General features: G+C 39.5%; 1 protein-coding gene across 5 annotated transcripts in view; it reads right to left on the bottom strand.

The window, feature by feature from the left end:
• Positions 1 to 15,223, bottom strand: part of RHBDD1 (rhomboid domain containing 1) — a 220,733-nt gene that overhangs the window by 93,275 nt on the left and 112,235 nt on the right. For all 5 annotated transcript variants that reach the window (XM_069104551.1, XM_069104549.1, XM_069104548.1 and 2 more), the window contains one exon: positions 13,417 to 13,554. In XM_069104551.1, the coding sequence (XP_068960652.1) occupies positions 13,417 to 13,554 (138 nt within the window). The remainder of the gene's footprint in view (positions 1 to 13,416; positions 13,555 to 15,223) is intronic.

Raw genomic sequence — 15,223 nt, 5'->3', positions numbered from 1 at the left:
TTTTATATAGAGGGGCTGGCTATATTTGCTCGTACCGTGTTTCCCCGATAATAAGACCTATCCTGAAAATAAGCCCTCCCTTTACTGTGTAAGATTCCTCTAAAATAAGCCCTCCCCCGAAAATAAGCCCTATTGAGATTGCTACTGTAGTGAAGGTGATCCCCTGCGCTACACTATGGTACCCTCTGTATGCACTGTCCCCGCCCGTGAAACACACGCTGTGCTCCGAGCTGCATCCAATCAGAGCTGCAGCAGTGAGCACATCATCCTGTTCTTCCCCAGTGATTTGCTTATTGAATAAAGGTACATTTTTTTGTTCACATTTACCTATTTATTAAAATTGCTGTCAATGTTCATTAAAATAAGCCCTCTCCTGAAAATAAGCCCTCTGGTGTTTTTCTGTCAAAAAAAAAAAAATAATAAGACAGTGTCTTATTATCGGGGAAACACGGTATTTGGGCATATAATGCCAATTGAATGTAAATAGCTTCTTTTTATTCTATTGTGAGGGAAACTATTAAGTTGTCCATTTAACTGAGCTATAAGACAGTAAGGGGGTGCAGTGGACAGAAGGCTTGAGAGTCAGGAAGATATGGGTTTGAATCCTGACTCAAGACAGTGATTAGCATTTGTGACCCTGGGCAAATCCTTCACTTAACCTCTCAGGCTTCAGTCTTCTCCTCTTTTAAAATGTGGATAATAAGGACCTGCCCCATACGATTTTGTAAAGTACTTGGCAAACCTGAAAGTGCGATACAAATGCTAGCTATTATTATTAGTTGTATCTGTGTGTGAGGAAGTATGTTATAAAAAGAACACACAACTGAATTGTTTAAGGGTCATGTGATATGTTTTCCTCATTTTTATCCTCTTCATCTCTACCTTTTGGTTTCTTTCAAATCCCAGCTCAAATCCCTACCTATGGCAAGAAGCCTTTCCCAGTACCTTAAACGTTAGTGCCTTATCTCTGCTGTTCATTTCCAAAATACAGACACACACATAAGTGTTATGCATATGTATGCACAATCATGTGTATAAGTAAATGTGTATATATAAATCTCTAAATACATATGCATATGTATGCATGTATACATAAATACATAGATATAAACACATACATATGAGTTTCTTGGGAGTAGGGACTGTTTGCCTTTCTGTATCCATAGCACTTAGCACAGAGTAGACACTTAATGAAAGCCTGTTGACTTCTACACCATGATATTCAACCAGGCAACTTCCTGTTGCCAGACCTTGGCACACCCTTAGAAACCAGAAGCACTGCACACCCTCTCACTCTGCCTGACTTCTGATACTTGGATAGATTCTGGATCTCATCACTGTGGCTAGCCTTCCTAAAGGAGAGACACAACACAACCCGTTCACAGCCTCTCATCAAGGCTTTGAATTCTAACTCTGCCACAACGTATGTGATTATTTAGCCTTGGCCTCACTTTCCCTACCTGTAAAATAAAGGGATTATACTACATGACCTCTACGGTCTCTTCCAATTCTACAAGCCTCCGAGGCTGCCACAGATCCTCTCTTGGTCTTGCTTTCCTCTTCTGAGAAATAAAGGCCTTGGTTAGAATAAATTATCCTTAGGTTTCCTTCTATGACATTCTAAGATTCAGTTTGAAAGCTGTGACTTTATCTTTCCTCCCTGGTCTCCTGCTCCAAAAAAAAAAAAAAAGGCACACACACATGTATGGCGATAGATACATGTGTGTATGTATGCATGCATGTATGTATTTGCATATGTATGTATCTATTTGTATCTCTCTCCATACATATACATATATATTGCCAAGAAACACAATAACAATGGCTTTTCTGAGAGATTTAAACCGCATGGAAGTTAATATATCCCATAATGCTGCTTCCCACAAGTACCACAAACTGACCCCAATTCATATTTTAAAAACACCAAGGTAACATTATACACAGAAGCGTAAAATGTTACACATGTATGAGGCAGCACTAGAGTAGTTTTGACAATCTCACTTTCAGTACACCATGATTTAAAAAGAAAGCTTCATGTCACTTAAAATTTCAACCCTGTTCATAAAACAAACTTTGGTATCCACTGACTTTTAAACATTGTGTTCAGAATATAGGCACACAGAATTTGAAACTTACATAAATTCACAGTAGCTTAGTTTGTATGAAAATTATCTGGTTTTTCTCTCCCGGACTGAGACAATCTAGAAGTTCTTTTTAGAAAAAAGGGTATAATTTCTCTTAAACAGAGTACTTTTTTAAGTTTTTTAAGACACTTAAAAAGAGTGTCTCTTTCTTCTTTAAAGTTAATCTTACCAGAAGCGGCTAGGTGGCATAGTGAATAGAGCACCAGCCCTGGAGTCAGGAGGACCTGAGTTCAAATCCGGCCTCAGATACTTAACACTTAATTAGCCATGTGACCTTAGGCAAGTCACTTGACCCCAGCAAAATAAATAAATAAAAATAAAGTTAATCTTACCAAACACCGTAGAATGTGTCTGTGTGCATTAGTGTATGGGTGCGTATCTGTTAGGTATGTATATATAGCTACTTAGCCTGGAATTTAAGGCCCTCCAAAAAGAGGCTTCCACCTACCTTTTCAACCTTATTTCACGTGGCTCTCCTTCATGCATTTTACTCTCTAGCCAAACTGGGCTTCTTCCCCTTTATCTTCATCTCTAAACCCTTGACATTATCCCTTGCTGTCTCTTCCTTTGCTACAGTCTCTGATAAGGAAATGGTCCTTTTCTTAGCCAAGGTCAAACCTCCCCACCCCCACCCTTGTCTCTTTCATGTATCAATCCAAAAAATCTACATGTTACCATATATAACACACATGTACGTATAAACAGTACATACACAAAAGTATACTTTTTGCCCATTTGTACAACCTCTGCACACATCGGTCCACATAAATGAGAGAGCCGAGTAAAGCACTGATTTGGAGGCAGGAGACCTGTATCTGCAACTTGCTGGCAGTGTGACTTTGGTTTAGTCATTTCCTCTTTTCTCTTCCTGGACAACAGTGCATATGTAAGATGGGACTAAACCACTAAGATTTCTTCCAGTTCCAAATCTAGGCTTCTATAACACAGAGGCATATCTACATATGAAGGCACATGAATATAATGCAATGCCAAGTACATGTGCATATAAAAAATCTGCTTTAACAAGTCATAAGTCACATGTATTTTCAAGTAGAAATAGGGGAGAAGGTATTTTCTAGCATGTCAATTGTTCATTAAGCAGAGTAACAATTCAAGAAATATCCAGCACATATGAGTTGGTCTGCTTTTGATGCTACCCTTTGCTACTCTATTTGGCAGGTGCTGCTTTTTACCACTAAGTAGAAGATTCTCCTGGGGGAAACGATGCACCTTTAAATGAAGAAAACAATTCAACGGTCCCCCAGAATTAGCTAGATGTTTTGGGCTTGGACTACACCACTCCTACTAACCAAGCCAGGCCAGACAAGGACATCTGCATTTGGCAGAGGCTTCTGAGGGCAGCGTGCTTAACATGAGCCAACTAAGCTCAACACAAGCTTGTAATTGAATAAGATTTGAGTCTACTGGCAACATATAAACTATTGAGATGCTGGGTTACATAAGTGATGTGATGCATACTGGCCTTGCAGAAAATGACCTTTGTGCTGCAAAAAATCCAGACCAACCTGTAATGTTGCCAAGAGGAAATGAAGACCCATCTCCAAGATTCCTAAAAGCCATGCCAACAATCCTGATACTCTCCCAATCACCTCCTAGTTACACTCACCTACTTTCTACTGACCCTGTGGGGTTTTATACTCACAGAATCTCGTCCTAAGAAGGGATCTCAAGGATTGTTTACACCAACTCCTCATTTTGAAGATAAAGACATTAGAGGCCCAGAGAGACTAACTTAAATTAACCAGTCAATTAATCCATGATCAGCTAGCACATACCTTTCCTAACTCTTAGGTTGCAATCTTAAGCAACACAAACACATCCCTCCACTCCAAAGTATGCATAATATTCTTAATTTAATTACAAATGCCAATTCCTTTTACAAACTAAATCCAAGATAATAGGTCATGTTAAATTTATTTTCAATGCAACTTAAAATTTGAAAATCTCTATTTGATAATTTTTGGGAAAATGTTAATTAATGGAAATTTCTGCAAAAAAAATCAAATATTTTGTCTGAAAATTTCCTAGAAAATAACAGTACCAAAAATTAGGTTCAATTTCTAGAAGTGCTTTGGCAGCTGCTACTGGGGGGAGGAGAATAAGGAGGGAAAGGAAGAGAGTAACAAGGTAAAGGAGAGGAGGAGAGGGAGGGAGAGAGGAAAGGTAGGAGAGAGAAAATAAGAGGGAGAGAGAATTGTGGTTCAACAAACCAGGTCCTTTCTTCTATCCGAGTCTAAAACGAATGGGGGGGGAGGGGGGTTGTGTACAAATGCTGGATTTCAAGAGCAGTCTGTGAAAATATGATTCTGTGCCCACTGAGCATTCTGAAAAGGGTTGACGAGAATCACTAGTTACTCCATGTGTCAAAAAGGATTTCCGGCATTAAACACATCATGCATGTTGGGCTGGCAGGCAGGGGTAGAAAATGGCCTCGCTTCCAGCTGGACCTGGGTGGCTGGCTACCCTTGAACCCACAAAAGGCGTGCATTATTCATCACAAGGGACAAGCAAAAACCACGAGCTTGTGTCATAAGCTGGCGTCTGCCTTTGGACTTAAAAAACAAAAAAGGAAAAAAAAAGATGGCACTTTAAAAGGACCATTCTCTTGGTTATGGGGGCATCAGCTGCTTTTGGACACATGTTTATAAAAGCTGAGATCGTCAATCAGAAGAGACAAGATTGTTTAAAAAGAGCATTATATGCTTAATCCACTTGAAATCTAGGGGTATCAGTGATTCTTACAAAAAAAAATGTCCTAATAACAATAATAATGAGGAGGAGGAAGATAGCTGACATCTTTAGTTTCAGGATTCCAAAGCACATTTTACGTAGAATCTGGTGTTGATTCTCATGAGAACTACATAGTACCGTTATCTCTACTTTACAGATGAAAAATCTTGGTTTCAGAAAGGAGAAGTGATTGATCTTCCTAAAGTGTAAGGCATCCTAGCAGGTCTCCAAGTCAGGAAGATGTGGGTTTACCTTTCCCTTCTCACATATCCCGGCTGTGCCACCCTGGGCCAGTCTCTCAGAGTCCCAGGCAACTCAAAGATGAAAACTTGTAGGAAAAATGCCAGTCTACATTGGTAAAGGGAATTTCCCTCCCCCTGATGAAATCACAAGTGCAGACCAAACCAAAGGAAAACAAACACTAACACAAGACTGACCACATCACACCCCAGCTCGAGAAGCCAGAGGACAAAATTATTTCGATGATTAAATATAAACTCCTTTGCTTATCATTTAAAGCCCCTCTCTTACCTCCAATCTGATTCCAGCCTACCGTTCCAGGATTACCGCATATTACTTGTCTTCACCCACTCTACAGTCCGGCCAAATTGGCCTACTCGTTGCCTGTCCAAGGCACCCTGTCTCCTATCCCTGGTCATTTGCCCAGGCTGTCTGCCCCCCTGCCTGAAGTGCACTCTTTCCTCATCTCCACTTCTTAGAAGGTCTTTCATTATCTCTGCAGTTGCTAATACTACCTCAACTCAACCCTAGCAATTCTCCTGCATTTATTTCATAAATGAGACCTTTATGAAGGATACAAAAAATACAAAGTGCCATGCAAACCTTAAAGCACCATAAAAAAGCTAAGTTATTATTTTGCATTTAAATATCAGCATACATGTTGTTTCTGCCATAAGAAGCAGTAAGCTTGAGTCCAGAGACTTCTTTCTTGTTGTCTAATAACCCTAACACCTGGCACAGAGTAAATGCCTCATTTTAATATGCATGTTTGTATACATGTACGTCCACACACATATACATATATACTTATATGTACGTATACATGTGTGTGTATCGAATGTTGAATGAATGAATGGTTTCTCCACATAAGCAGTTAGTATCAGAGATGGGATCGAATTCAGGTCTTTATTGCTCCAAGTCCAGAATCTACTCTCTCTTCAGCATGACTTCTGTTAGAGGACTGTCATATATGGCATCAGATATGATGCCTACAATGTTAGTCTGGCTCCCAAGAACTCCATGAGTTATACTGAAGGGGTTTAAACAAGTACCAAGTATCATGATGGCAAAAGTTAAAATTATAGACCAATAGTTTGTTTCTTAAATGTATACTACAAGAAAGTTAATTGAAAAATGACCCCATGCTTAGATTGATAAAAGGCTTTCCTGGGGGCTAACCTACTAGAAGCTCTACCCTTATCACTTTTACCTACAAATGGAGTTACTAATTCCATACACCATCTAAACCAATAAACTTTCATTAAGTTTATGACAAGAATGAGAGAGTCCTTGCCCTCAAGGGGCTTATATTCTGGTAGAAGGAGTATGATATATACACATAGCTACAAAAGAAGTAACAAGCATGCATGCATACATACATATACACACATACATGCATGCATACATATATACACATATATATGCATATATATACATACAGAGAGAGACAGAGAGAGAAAGAGAGAGAGAGAGAGAGACAGAGACAGAGAGAGAGAGACAGAGACAGAGACAGAGAGACAGAGAGACAGAGAGACAGAGAGAGGGAGAGGATGAAGATACCTAGGGATAAGAGGCACCAAATTTGTCACCAGTTAAAGTAAACCACATTTCCCTTCTCCTGCCTCAAATTGATCATTCAACAAACACATATTAAGTGCTACTATTGGCCATTTAATGACTTTTCCACAACTCTGCCTCACCTAAATCCAATTCACACGCAAGTCAAGATATCGCCCCATGATTTCATTGGTTCTCTTTGAGAATGAAGGATGAACAACAATGACAAAAGTATCTGCTCTGTTTCAGGCGCTGTACTTGGAAGTGTAGAACAAAGACAAACGTGAAAGAGAGCTGAGGCCAGTGCCTGGCACACTCTTGTGTTTAATAACTACTTACTACTGGGGTATACATTTTATTATCATCAGTCTAGCATACCCTATCTACTTGTACTTCCTCTAACATGGTTTTCTCTCCTAGTCATACTCTTTTCCGCTAGTGAACACTTTTTATTTGGTCTTCTTTAAATTAAAATTTTCTTTCAAGTAACCAAAAACCTACCTTCTCTCCCACTACCAGCCCCTCCCCTGCACTGGGAAAATAAAAACAAAACTTTTGCAACAATATTCACAGTTAAGGAAAACAAATTCCCATGGTGGTAATTTCCAAAAAAAAAAAAATGTGCCTCATTCTGTGGTCAGAATCTGTCACCTCTCTGTTAATAGCATTCTTCATTAGTGGTCTCCTGGAATTGTGGTTGGGTCACTGAGTTGATAATTCTCAAGTCCTTCAAACTCGTTTGCTTTTAGAAGGCTGTTCTTACCGTATGGATTGTTCTCTTGGTTTGCTCATTTCACTCTCCAGCTATATCACTTACAATTCTTCCAAAGTTTCAATGCAATTGTTCTTTTTTTATTATTTCTTGCAGCACATAAAATACTAGAACTTGTTCAACCAGTCCCCAACTAATGAAGATCTCCTTAGCTTCACATGCTTTGCTACCACAAAAGGAGTATTTACATTTTCCTTGTTCCTTGATCTTTGGGGAGTATGGGCTTAGCAGAGGCATCTCCCAGTCAATAACATATGTCTTCCTATTGAACACCGGGATAGTATGGAAATTGGTGTCTCCATGTTTAAAGGCTATTCTCAACAAATGGCTAGCAAAACCTTGCTTCCTGGGCTGTGTTGGTCAGTAGGAGGGATAGGGGTTGAGATCAGTAAGTGAGTGATGTTAATTGCTTCATGGCTCCACTTCCAATAGTTCCCTTTTGGCTTGTGGTGGCACCGAAAAAGATAAGTCAAGCTGCCCAGGCGGGCTGGGCTGAGCATGTTATAGAATCAGGAGGCAACTTGTCTAGAGAGGCCTCTCTCTGGACCCTCCACTCAGTTCTTGAGTGTGATAAGTAGTGGACTCATTAGCAGCAAACAGCACCCTAGCACAGCTCCTTGTACATGGAAAGTCTGTATAAATGCTTTTAATTTAATTGATCAGTCTTAGACTCTACGCTATTTTATTACCTGTGGTTTCTTAAGGAAATCTTTAACTGACAGGTTTTTATAATTTAGGAAACGGCATAACTTATAAACACAAAAGGGATTTTGATACACATCCCCCTTCTTTTCTCATGCCTCCATCCCTCTCCCCCCACCTTCCCCCAGCCCATCCTAAAGAATAGCAGAGTGTGTATATCCCTGGCAGAGAAGTTATAAGTCAATCTACTGAGGATACTAAATAGTATAGCCTGCAGGGTAAACAGAGATGAGTAAGCTGCAGGGTGGGGGCAAAACCAGTGGGTATGGTGAACTTAAAGGTCGATGGGTAAAACCAAAAAGCAAAATTTCCTCTAAGCAAATGAAAGACCTGCAAATATTTAGTGCTGAATGAAAATGGGACATTGTTTTTAAAAATTTAATGATCTCTTCTATTTCTCTTCTTCCCTTTCTCTCAGTCTCAATCATCTGCACCTGAAAAAATGTTATCTCCTTTAAAGATTTTTTTCTTTAAATCTTTTAACTATTTCATAGAGAGTTAGTACAAAGAACACAGAGCTTAAAGCTAAGAGACCCCAACTAGAACTCTGGACCATCCACTTGGGTGATGCTGCGTGACCTTGGACAAGTCCCTCAGCCTGAGACTCTGTCACCTCTTTTATAGAATGAAGCTAATGAAACTTGTGTCAGGATTATGGTAAGGACCAAAGGAGATTTTGTAATTATAAAGGGCTATATTGATGTCAGTCGTCATCATTACCCAACGTAATCTTTTCATGAAAATGCATTTCAGAAGAACAGCTACTCTGGAAATTTCAGGGATTATACTTCATTATCTGGTAAGCTAATCTCTTGATCTGATTAAATATTTTGACAAAAGGAGGAAAAGTAAAGAAAGGGGAGGGAAAGGACATTTACATAGCACCTACTGAGTCAGCCTCTGCTGAATGCTTTATAAATGTTATCTCATTTGATCCTGAACAATCCTGTGAGGCAGGTGCTATTATCATCCCCATTTTACAGAAGTGGAAACTGAGACACACAGGGATTAAGTGATTTGCCCAGGATCACACAGCTATTAAGTGCCTGAGCCTGGATTTGAATCCAGTTCTTCCTGACTCCAGGCCTGGTATTCTATCCACCGTGCCACCCAGTAGGGGACATTTTGTCAAAAATCATGTCCCATTGATCAGGATTACTCCCACTATGACCCTACAAATGTGTCTACTCAGTAACGTTTGGCTGCTTAACCTGCTAAGCATCTTTCATTTCCTCTGGAATGAATTAAAATCTCACTTACTAGCTTTGTTCACATAAAGGATCTGAAAACAAATATGTTCCTTATTTAATAAAAACAATATGCAAGATTATAAAAATCAATTCCAAGATGACCATTGGTGATAATGGAGAATTTTAGAAATATCTATCAACAATGAAAGACCTGAAAGATTTGGGGGGGAGGGGGAGGGGGAGTGTTTCTTTGCAGGGAGAGAGAAATCGGAACTGGATCAATGATTTCCTCAATAACTATGAAATCCAGAGTATTCCATGTGTGAAAACTCCTTCCACCTTTGCAGAACACCTTGCCTAGGACTTGTAGCCATTGGAGAGTTACAGAAAGAGAATTGCCTAAGGGCACGTAGCTAATATGTCAGAGGTAGGACTTCAATCCAAGTCCAGCCACTTTCCAGCTTAAGCATTATTAATTTCTTCTTCAAAGCTAAGAATAATGAATGTGGAGTCAGAGGAGCTGAGTTTGAGTCTTGGTTCTAACTCTAAATTACCCATGTGACTTTGGGCAAGTCACTTTACACACCTGGGCTAGTTTCTTCATCTGTAAAATGGGGGTGTTTGGTCCAGATGACCTTCATTGACCATGATGTTATGAATTCTTCCCTTGGAACTTGGTTTCAAGTTGTCTTGTCTTCCTCGTTTCTTTGTTCTGCACACACCCCATCTATACTTTCAACACTCTCCTTAAAATACGGCATCCAGAAAAGAAATACTACAATCAGATGTGACCTGATTGTAATCTACTACCTTCCTTGTTGGGGACATTATGACTCTATTAATGAAGATAATTGCTGATTTATACTGAGGTTATAGTCAACTAAAAATCCCTGAATGACATTTATATTGTGCTTTAAGGTTTATAAAGCAACTGATGTATGTGAATGACATACTGCTTGATCTTCCCAATAGTTTTGTGAAGTAAGTATTGCAAACTTTATCACCCCTCATTTTACAGATGGGGTAACTAAGGCTTGGAGAGGTCAAGGGTCTTGTCCAGTGCCACACAAGAAGTAAATATTAGAGGCAAGATTGACAGTAGATCTCTCATGACCCCAAGTCTAGTACATTTCCCACTAGGCCATGCTGTCTTATCTAACGAGATACTATTAAATTGAGTGTTCTCCAAAACATGCTTTTTACTGATGATTTTTATTTTTTTAATTTTTTACAGCATATTTTAAAAAAGAAATTTTAGGACTTTACATTTATCCCTAATAAAAGTTTACCTCTCCCAAATAATACCTCCAGGAGCTGTGAAAACACCAGCATTTGGGATAAAGCTCCCGTTTCTCATAGCAGAGTTATACTGTGGCAAAAGGCTCAAAAATCAAGTAATTGAGTGGCAACATGACCAAGCAAAGGAAGCAAAGCAAACAGAGCAATCCAACTTTACACTCCTATTTTGGGGACAAAAAGGATCGAAGCATGTAACAGGAGGAAGACAGCAAAGTCAGAACTCCTACACCAAAAGCTTCCAAGAAAAATATGAGCTGGTTACAGGCTATAGAGGAGCTTAAAAAGTTTACCTCATTGGTTTTTGCTGAAGATAATAACTCCTATCAATAACTTTGATCCGATAAATAAGAGATCTTTCTCAACTTTATCTCATCTTCAAATTTAATAATACATCTTCCTTACATTATTGAAAAAATATGATGATGATCATAGGCCTCAGAAGAAAATCCTGTGAGATGCCATTATACAGCCCTCTCTCCAAGGAATGTATGATCAATCAACAATCAACCAATATGTTAAGTGTTTAACATGGATTAGGCATTAGGCTGAGCTATGTGGATACAAGAAAAAAAATAGTTGCCTTCAAGCAGTTTATGCTTTAATTGGAGTTTAAATAAGTAAATAAAAGAATAAATGTGTGTATGTGTACATATGTCTGTGTGTATGCATATGTCCATATATTTTTTGCATATTTATAATATATTTATATAGATATAGTGTGTGTGTGTGTGTGTGTGTGTATCCAGAAAGCAATCTTCGAGGGGATGGCATTAGCCTCTGGGAAGGACCAGGACAGGCCCCCTAGAGATTATGCTTGTACTGATTCTTAATGGAAGGTAGGATTTTCAGATTTTGAGGTATAGAAGAAGACCTGAGACACTTAACACTTACTGGCTGTGTGACCTTGGACAGGTCACTTAACCCAACTGCTCTGCCTTCCCCCTCAAAAAAGAAAAAAAAAAGACTGCCTAGAGGGAGGTAGAATGGCTACGTAATTCTGGATGCAATTTGGAGTCATGAGAATTTACTGGAGGTGGGGGTGGAGGGACAGAGTAGAACCCACACTTTACAAGAATCCCTTTGGCAGCTCTGTGGATGATGAATTAGAGTGAGGAGAAACTGGAGTCAGGGAGCCAAATCAGAAAGCTATTGTCATAGTGCAGGCAAGAAGTGATTGATGACGGCCTGAATGAGGCCTGGGTGAGTGGAGAGGAGGAGATGTAGGTTAGAGATGTTGTGTTGTGAAGGTATAAATGAAGAGAGATGGCGATCCTTTAGATGTGTGTGATGAGCGAGAGTGCAGCTTTGAGGATGATGCTGAAGTTACAAGCTGGGTTTCGGGAAAAATGGCGGCGCCCTTGACAATACCAGGGAGGTTTGGGAGAAGGTTGTGTTGCTACAAATACACCCAAATTGGAATCACTTGGCTCATCTTTCTTTATCTTGTCCTCGGAGTTATCCTAGGAAACTCTGTCAACTGCTTACCTTATGTAATTATCTAAATCTATCTTTTATATAATTATTTATATCTATCTACTTTTTAAATAATTATCTATTATCTATTCCTCTCTCTACCTTTTACATAATTATCTATCCATATATCTACCTTTTGTATAATTATCTATCCATCTTTTATATAATTATCTATCCGTCTTTTATATAATTATCTATATCTATTTACCTATCTACCTAGCTTTTATATAATTCTATCTATCTATCTGTCTATCTATCTATCTGTCTCTTCCATCCATCTGTCTCTTCATCTATCTATCTATCTATCTATCTATCTATCAAAAAAAGGAAACGACACTTGTTTATAATGACATGCTTTTTTGTGAAACTAAACCAATGGCTGAGACAAGCTAGAGAAATACAACCAGGGTAGGAAGATGACTTGGGGAAAACAAAAATCAATGAAGAGCCATTAAAAAATGAGAATATTTAGCCAAGAGAAAAGGTCACTTTACAGAAGTGACACCATCTTTAAACAGCTAAGTAAGTCTGTCTGAGATTCGCGTCAATCAACCAACAAGCAACTACTATATTTCTAGTACATGTCAGGAAAAAGGACACAGTCCTTGCTTTCCAGGAGTTGTTCTCACCTGTGGTTATGTGCCTCTCTCTCTCCATATTTTCTACACATTTTTTTTTAAATACCAACGTCATCAGAGAGTTCCTTAGGTGGCCACATCAGTTCAGTGGCTGGACCACCCCTACCAAAAGCACCTAACTGTTTCTCTAAGCAGCCTTCACTAACATCCTATTCCAATGCTTCACTGGAGTTGTAAAGTAACACTGGGTTTTCAAGGGCTATGCCAGGCAGTTCTGTGATGTTAAAAGCAATAAGGAGGAAATCAGCAACAAAGTCCTAATAAGGCTGGTCAAGAAGAGAGGAAGCAGAGGGATGCACACCCTATTTTACAGCAATGTGCTTCACTCTGAACCCACTGCATGCCCTTAAGCGTTTTTTTTAGAAGTTTCTTGACTTTATTGTTGTCAAAATAATTGAGCTGAGTGGGCCTATAAAGGGAACAATGTTAACAATACGTCCATACATAGTCTAGCACTTTATTAGATTAGGTTGGTGGCAATATGGCATCACACCACATTCCCTGTAATCACATTCTGCACACATTTCTTCACCTACATATGCTTTTTACAAACTATTTTAAGTTTGCTTTTCTGCAAAACAGTCCTTGTGCAGACATTACCTCACCATGTGATCCATAGTCAAAAAGAAGCGAGGCCACGAGATTCTTACCTCGGTCATGGAGGCTGTTTCTGAGAGCTCTTTCCAGCTGCTCCTCTTCGGTGAGCCCTGCCGTATAGACGTCATAGTTCCTCGGGACTTCTTGGTAAGGCTGCCTGTCGAATAAGTCCTCTTGATATCCACTATAGCCTTTAGGAGTCCAAATAAACAAATTAAAAAAATGCTGAGTATACTGAGCTTCGCATGCATTACTTTATCTGAGGATCATAACGACCCTGTGAAATGAGAACTATGCTTATGCTTAAACCCATTTTATAGAAAAGGAAACTGGAGCTCAAAGAAGACTGAAATGCCCACAATCATGAAGTTTTTTTTAAGAGTCAGAAGAGGAGTTTGGACCCAGTTTCACTATAGTTTTAAGCATAGAAAGAACAAAATATCAGAAACCTTTGCTGATCTTAGGTAAGATATACTATTCCACCTTGCCAGTAAGGCAATTTCCTGATTTAAAATGTCCTAATAATCTTAAAACTTAGGAATATGTAACTGAATACATTTACCATGTTTTTCTTCCTACTTATTAAAGGCTGAACAGGAAGAAATTGATTTAAATTGGATTTGGAAGGATGGGAGAGGAAGACATTGGTGTAGAACACTGGGATGATTGGAAGGATTTTTTTGTGTTAATGTGTCTGAGACTGGATTTGAGCTCAGGTCCTGCTGACTCCAGGGCCGGTGCTCTATTCACTGTGCCACCTAGCCATCCCAAACCTGTCTTTTTTCAAGAAGATTCTACAGAGTCATTTTATTTTGTTTTGTTAACTAATTGGAAAGAACACTACCGTGTTTCCCCGATAATAAGCCCTCCCCCTACTGTGTAAAATTCCTCTAAAATAAGCCCTATTGAGATTGCTACTGTAGTGAAGGTGATCCCCTGCGCTACATGCTACATTACGGTACCCTCTGTATGCACCGTCGTCCCCCCCCCCAGGGTGAAACGCACGCCGCGCTCCAAGCTACATCCAATCAGAGCTGCAGCAGTGAGCATGCCATCCTGTTCTTCCCCAGTGATTTGCTTGCTGGCGCCACTGAGAGCAGTGCCGCGGAGGAGAGCTGAGGCAGGACAACATAAAAACCCGGTATGTAAGCGGGAGTGAGGGGGCATGATGGAGGATAAAAAGGGCATGATAGAGGAAAAAAGAAGAACTCAGGGGGCATGATGGAGTGAAAAGAAGGACTGATGGTCATAATTTTATTATTCTGTCTGTTTTGACCCCCAGACATGAGTACAAAAAGGAAGAGCTATACTGTTGAGTATAAGAAAGCAATTGTAGAGGAGTCACATGGCAAGAATCTTGCAGTTTTCTGTAAAGAAAAACTTTTGGATCTTCGAATGGTCAGAAAATGGAGAGCAGATTATAATAACCTCAATCAACAGGTGGATGAGGGAAAAGGGAAAAAGCGCAGGTCTGGATCAGGTCGGCAGCCCTTATATCCTCACTTGGAGATCCTCATTGGTGAATGGATTGCTGACAGGAGAGCAAAGGCCTTGGTTGTGTGCAGGGCTGATATTCAAGCATTTGCCCTTTCAATGGCACCAGAGTTTGAAATGGTCTCAGAAGGATTCAAAGCATCACAACACTGGTTGGACGGTTTCCTTCAACGGTATGAACTGTCCCTAAGAAGATCAACAACACTGTTTAAGCTGGAAGATGCTGACGTTATTAAACGTGCACTTGCATTCAAGTCCTTTATTGATAGGATCGACATTTCCAAGTACCAAACCTGCAATATGATTGCTATGGATGAAACTGCAGTGTTTATGGGACAAGGATCTCAAACAACAATTCATCACAGG

This window comes from Petaurus breviceps, unplaced genomic scaffold (assembly GCF_028583685.1).
Source record: "Petaurus breviceps papuanus isolate PSGF00001 unplaced genomic scaffold, PetGlider_PUasm1.0 688, whole genome shotgun sequence".
Lineage (NCBI taxonomy): Eukaryota > Metazoa > Chordata > Mammalia > Diprotodontia > Petauridae > Petaurus > Petaurus breviceps.
This window is presented reverse-complemented; position numbering and strand designations above follow the sequence as displayed.